At 41.3% G+C, this 6,796-nt stretch overlaps 1 protein-coding gene across 1 annotated transcript in view; it reads left to right on the forward strand.

Moving 5' to 3' along the window:
* Positions 1-6,796, forward strand: part of IQCH (IQ motif containing H) — a gene marked incomplete at its 5' end in the record, with an annotated part of 64,930 nt that overhangs the window by 21,930 nt on the left and 36,204 nt on the right. The window contains 2 exons of the mRNA XM_010147313.1: positions 2,036-2,119; positions 4,469-4,644. Coding sequence (XP_010145615.1) covers positions 2,036-2,119; positions 4,469-4,644 — 260 coding nt within the window. The remainder of the gene's footprint in view (positions 1-2,035; positions 2,120-4,468; positions 4,645-6,796) is intronic.

Below are 6,796 nucleotides of genomic sequence, written 5' to 3' on the forward strand. Positions count from 1 at the left end.
GGCTGAGGTTGCCAAGGGAGGTGAAAGCAGGCCCTTGACCCTTAATTCATACACCCCTTATTTTCATACTTATGTAACTCTCCCTACGCTTTCACCCGTGTGAATCGGGAGCGTTCCACTGCAGTCATTGCACGTAGGCTACCGGAAAACTCATGCGAAGGAGGGAGGCCCTCCGTGTCCTTTCAGTGCCACTGAAAGCAAAATTCTTTGAGCTTGCACGGCCGAGCCTCCGCAGACCGGCTCTGCCAGCGCGGTGCTTAGTGCGCTGACGCCTTGTGCGAACGAGCCACCCCATCCCCAACTGCTCTGCCAGCGGGCTTTTGTCCACATCGCTCTTTCCAGGTGCCACTTGGAGTTTACCTTCCCCAGACCGCAGGTGTCCATCAGCCGAAGTAGTGGCTCTTTGAACCAAAAGAGGAGCTTTGGCTTCTGACCAAGGCAAAGTCACCCAAACTGTTTTGTGCGTTTGAGACCAAATGCGGTAGCGCGAAACGTTAGTGATGCATAAACCAGCTGTACCCAACGAAGCAGAAGGGCGGCACAGGTTATAGTTGTACTGGAACATGTAGGCCACAATCACAGCGTATGTATCTCGTTTGGGTTGAATTTTGTTGAAGCTGCAAGGAAAGGAAGCGTTGAAAATGGATCAGGTGTGAGGCTGAATGATGTCCACGGTGTCGGTTGGAAAGTGAATGACTCACAAGGAGTGAGTTGTCCCCTCATTAAACCATGTGGGGTCAAGTCAATGGAAGCTAATATGTTCTGATTTACTATGTTTTATTAAATATCTAAGAAAAGTGCATGAGGTAGTTGTGTAGTATCTGCAGAACCATTGCCACATGCAAGTTTTAGCTTTTGTTTGCTACTTTAACCATTATTCCTTTCAAATAATTAGTCATTTTTCCAAGTGATATTTACATGTTATTTTTCTGCCTACAAATGTGTTTTCAAGAGGACAGTTTAGTGCAGGGAGATCAGCTACTTTCTACGTCTGAAATGTAAACCTTCTGATAGTGTTAGGCAGCACCATTAGTGACTTAAAATTGGCCCCCACCTGCGAGAACAAAACGAAGCCCTGAGACGTAAGTAATCAGAGCAAGCTTTTTCCAATTACTGCAGCTTAATATCAGGGTGGCAAATTAATAACTTGCAGATAGATGAAGTTCTGTAGGTGCCTGGTGCTGTTGTGCTAACTACAGTATGTAAGTTTTACAAGAGATTACTAAGAGTGAAACTGGTGATTTAGGCTTCTCTGAGCAGATTTTAGTCAAACTAAGTTTTCATAGGTTTCACATGATGGGTCGGGTGCGGATATATGGAAATGTTGTAAGGACCTCGTTAGTGGGTCAGTCAGGGTTTATGCCAAACTGAGTATTAGGCTGAACTTCCTCATTGATGTAATCACAGCTACTGCAACTAGCACCTCGCATTGCGTGGTTCTGAGTTTGTATACGCATACTGCTTCATTTAGAATTAGCTGAATTTAAGAATTGCAGGATCAGGGATTACGGTGGCGGTGGTCAAGTCGTTTGCCACAGTCTTTTTGAACACGAGTGTGGTCGGTTGGAAGTCTGACCTCCAAATGGATAACCCAAGCTCAGACAGGCTGCCAGTCATTCATCCTCAGCAACAAAGCGATCAGGTATCGCTGGGATGTCTCCTAATGAGAGGGGAGGTTTTGTTGCCTTTTATCTGTGTGAAGGACCAAACGTACCCGGATTCTTGCTTGATAATGGTGTCATTGTTTTCAGTGTTTAAAAAAAAAACGGTAACGTACAAGCTCAAACAAAACACTTGTTCTGCATGTTTAAATGATAAATTAGGTCTGTATTGAAAATCTCACTACATGAAAACATGTTACATCGGTTCACAAGTAAGATTAAATCCATAAAGCTGATGCAATTGATGCTATACATGTTTGGGGTTTGAAATACTTTCATTACAGCTTTTTTAATGCAAAAGTCTGATTTCTTTCAGATATGTACCAGGCAGGTTCTGAATAGCGTTTTGGGGGGGGGCTTTACTTGTTTTCCAGGTTATTCCCAATGCATCCGTGAGCATATTCCGGATCTTGCTCTGCAACAGAACATGCAGATGGGAAGGCTGTGTGACATACTGGGTACGTTATGAGCTGCTGGCTGCCTGGTTTTTGATCATTATCTGCCCATAGTTGTGAGTAACAGAGAAAGACCGATGAGGACTTTCTTCTTGTATTAATGTTAAATGTAGAGAACATATAAGCTCAGAAGTAATTTATCTGCCATGGCATTCGCTCCCGTCCGTGGCATTCATAAGCAAAACATGCTGATTCTTTCTGACTCCGTGATAAGGTAAAGCAGCCTCATCCTGGGGCATGCTGAGCACCATAAACGATCAAAAGTGTTTAGTGTTCTACAAAATTAGGTAGCTAATTCTGCTAGTGCTCACTCAGGCTCATACAGAGAGAAAGATGTGCTAGAACGGAGCAAGACCCTATTTAAACCTTTATTTTTTTAATTGGCAATCAAGGCAAAAGATATAAATTAAAAAGTTTTTCTGAGAATGACAGTCTTCTTTTAAGCAAAGCAGCGAAGAATATTATTTGTCAGTGGCCAACTCTGTTGGCTCCCTGGAATGACATACTTTACATGATTCATGTATATTGCAGGATCATTATTATTTTATAAATGCCATTTAGTAAGTTTGTAACAAAAATATATTAGATCTAGAAATTTACAGTTGCCTAAAATAATAATGTAATTGCCTTTATATATTATCTCAGCACTAATATTGTTTTTTCCACAGTACAGGGTTGGGTTTTTTTTTTCATTTTCTGAACATAGACTCTTTTTTTTGGTCTCTAAAATGATAGTTAGAATCTTAAAGGGACAAAGTCAGCACATGGTACAGACATTCTATACCCCTTTGAAATCTGTGAACGTGAAAACTGGTTCTACTGTAAGATGTAACATAGACCATGAGTAAGACACAAACTAGTTAAATATTAACTAGGTTACTAACTCGATCAGATGCTTCACCCGTGCCTGGCCAAAGAGCATTGATATTTACTACCATGGGTTTCTTTTTCTTCAGAATACCAGAGGATTACTTGCTTGCTGTGACCTGCTATTAGCTAATCTGTCTCTGGAGCCCCACTGCGTCCAAAGCAGACTTGTATATCTCTTTATAGGGCAGTGGCAGCAGTAGTAAAATGTGTTGCAGCATTTTATTCAACAAATTTACTTGAGGTTGTCCATTTTTGACAGTGCAGTCCATTCAGCATTACAGCCGATACTGACAAGTAGGTTTTTTTGTACCTTAGCTGCTAAATTTTCCGGCTATTTTGCAAGTCTGAGTAAATGCCTAAAAGCAATAAAGTATTGACTAACAGTTCTAATGAACTGCTCTTTTAATTATTTTAAAAACTTGCATGGTAATGAACTGTATTATATAAAGACTCTGTCAGTGCTTCAGGTACAGGGCTGGTTGTGGGATGCTCTGCTACTAAAATGCTTCAGTTTTGATTCTGGCCTTTTTAATGTGAGTTGTTTGCCTGTAGCAGTCAGCAAAACAGAGCGAATGAGCGGGTATCTTGTTCCTTTATAACGTTCGGCTCAGGGTTTCCTTAGTCCGATACTTGCTTTGCTTCTGAGTCATTCAGCTGTAATAGCAGTTGTCCCTGGCACTTTCCAGGCTCCCGTTCCTGTGCCCAGTAAAGACAATGAAAGACTTCCTACTGATTTCAGAATCAAAATCTAGGAGTGCTTTTCGGCAGCGTACTCTATTGGTGTCGCAAGGCCCGTTAATTTATTAGCTCATCTATTAACATTAATATTTTAGATGAGCAGAGCAGTTAAAATTTTCCAAAACAGCATATATTAAAGACTTTCACTTTCTCACCTCTAAGTGTTTGTGCACACGCTGTCTCTCAGCCCAAGTTGTTTTGCATGCAGAAAAACGGATTTTCACACTGTGAAACCCGCACACTCACATGCTCAGCCATAGTTATTGATGGTGTCCTACCGTCAGCTTTTATGTGGACAGGAACAAGAATAGGAAGAGGCCGTGCGAAATCCAGATAGCATATGAAATTGCCATTTCCTCAGCTTTTTAAACTTAATAGCTCAGTTTTATAATTTACTGAAGTTAATGGGATATATTTTTAAAGCAGTGTGCAATTCCCATCGTTGTTAATGTGAGTCGCGCGTATAAATCCCCCCGCAAGACTTTCAAAATTCTGCCCCCAATATGTTCTGCAGATTGAATTCCGAAAACTAGCTGTTTCTTTGGGTTGCTGACCTGTCTTCAGAGAAATGCTGAAGCTCAGAAAAAGCAGTTAAGCCCCTAGGATTTGGGAATTACAGATCTCATTTTTATTTCCAGTGCTCTTTTAGGGAAGCTGTTAGCAAACGGCCAGGATTATCAGATTGCTGTTATGAATGGAGTCTACCTTTCTCTCAGTAATGAATATTGTGCCCCTTTGTTTTAGATGCCAACGTGGACGTCATCTACATCTGCCCCCTTCATCTGAGTGAGGAGTTACTGCAGTATTACAATAAACTCCTGGGTCTGCAGGCAGCTGTTAGATCTGGGAACCCTGAGGACATGGGTGACCTGCAGGACAGGTTCAAAATTCTCACCCCTGAAGCTATAAACAGCTTCCCTGTGAGTTTGTCTTCTAATTACTACAGCTTGAGGGATGCAGTAAAATTAAATTGGAAATTTTATAACTTGTAACGCTCTGGTACACATCAGTGAAATATTATTGCAAGTTTAAGGGCTTTACTGATTAGACTACTAGTTAGAGCATTGGAAATAAATATCCCGGTTTAGCTTTATAGACTTAGTTGAGAGAGTCCTATATTGGCTATTTGTAGACCGCTGTCCCTTCTGACTATATGCTTGGGACTGGGAACTTGATAGATTTATATCTCTAAGCAAATCGTAGCAATAAACCATTCTTATTACTCAAAGTGTATCTCCTGGTAGCCCAGCATTCGATCATTCACATGTTCCTTCCAATTAAATCCAGTGCAGAACTTCTTCAAGAACAGAATTAAAACCACTCCAGGTTAGGTAATACAGAAATATTAGTTCCAAACCTGTCAAGTCCATTTTAAATCCATGTGCTGAAACATGGTCTAAAAAGACACCATAATGTGCTGTACATCCAGTGTTTCTGAAAATACTGCAGAGCAGTGAAGGCTCTTTACAGTGGAGAACAACTTTATACGGTAAATACTAAATCCACAGTGTTTTAGCTGAGATTTGATTCTTATGAAACTTCCTGGTACATCTATCTCTCTAGGGTCCATGCCTGAACCCTGCTCCTGGGTTTGATATATTTTAATAACCCTCTTCTAATTATTTTGTTGAACAAGTCTTTTCTTATACCATACACTGATTGACACTGATGGCTGTGGAAGGTAAAAGTTTTCGTATGTTGTATGTTGGTTTCTAAACCCAGTTCTGTAGCAGCGTCCTGTCAGGAAAACACTTGTGTATACGTATATAGGAATCCGTCTCTGTGGAAATAGTCTGAAAACACCTATGGGAGAAAATGCTTTGCTCTTTTGCTGTAAAGGGAGGGACCCCTGAGTCAGAGCTGTCTGACAGTTTTGCCGTAGTTAGGGTGAATTCTGTAGATACAGATGTGTTCTATGTTCTCTGTAGCTGGAGAAAAAGCAGCGAGCTGATATTTTTGTTTTTAGGAGCTGACTTTTCTGCAGTGTTGTCCTTTTATCTGAATACTGGAAGCCTACAAGAATCACAGCTGCCTGTGCTGGGCCTCCATCTTGTAAAGTAAAATTATTGGTGTGGTAAATCCTTGATAAATACCAGCGGTATAATTTTTTTTCTTTTTAAATTGCACTTTCACAATTCTAGCTGGTTTTTTCTGTTATCTTTCCAGTACTAACTACCAAAAATTGGAAGCTTTCAGAAGCCTTCTAGATAAAACATGCTAAAAATACCATCTAGACCACATCATATTATGGATAAAAGATGTGCTGCTAAATATGGACAGGCTGTCCAGGAATGGAAGATGTCTTTCCTGGATGGAAAGACATGTGGAGAAGAATCTGTACTCATAACCCATCCTGGTCATCCGTTGGCTTCAGTGACTGTGGATTCAGCTGTCATTGTGTCTGAAGGGGTTAGAGTTTGATAGGCATTTTTTAAGCATCTCTCTTCTGAGTTATTTAATAAAAACCTTTTCTTGTACCTAATGTAACTACATTTGTTCCTCACCTATGGAAGTGTGGCTTGAAGGCCACCTTTCCAGGCTCCTCTGAGCAACTCTAGGAGCACAAATCAGCCTTGGCCAGTTTCCTAGCTATTTTGGTTGAACCTGGATGGAAGGAAAACCTGTGGAGAAGACACCCAGATGCAGGTAGCCCTGTGCTCCTTGGCGTCTGCAGAGGGGAGGCAGAGAGAGACTGTGAGGGAAGGGTGTGGATAGACCGTTGTCCTTAGGCATTTGCTAGCTGTTAGTGTGACCTCTTGCGACTGCACCCAGATGAAATACTTCTAACAAAGGGTTACACCACCCTCATTCTCTGCCAGCAGCATGTCAAAAAGCATCGTGGTGAGGCTGATACCAAGGTCAGCTTCTCTGATCCTGAGAAGTTTAAAAAAAAAAAAACCCACCCAAAAAAATCCCCAAAACCCAACAGGCTTCAGAACCAAGAACTAGTGCTTTGATTAACCTCCTCACCACTATTCTGTGCAGTCGTGCTGGAATTCTGAAGATTCCTCCGTTCTGCTTTTCCCTGCTTTCACTTGCAGTACTGTATCTCACGGCAGCTATACCACTCTC

Source organism: Eurypyga helias, unplaced genomic scaffold (genome assembly GCF_000690775.1).
Source record: "Eurypyga helias isolate BGI_N326 unplaced genomic scaffold, ASM69077v1 scaffold28222, whole genome shotgun sequence".
In the NCBI taxonomy this organism is placed as follows: Eukaryota; Metazoa; Chordata; class Aves; order Eurypygiformes; family Eurypygidae; genus Eurypyga; species Eurypyga helias.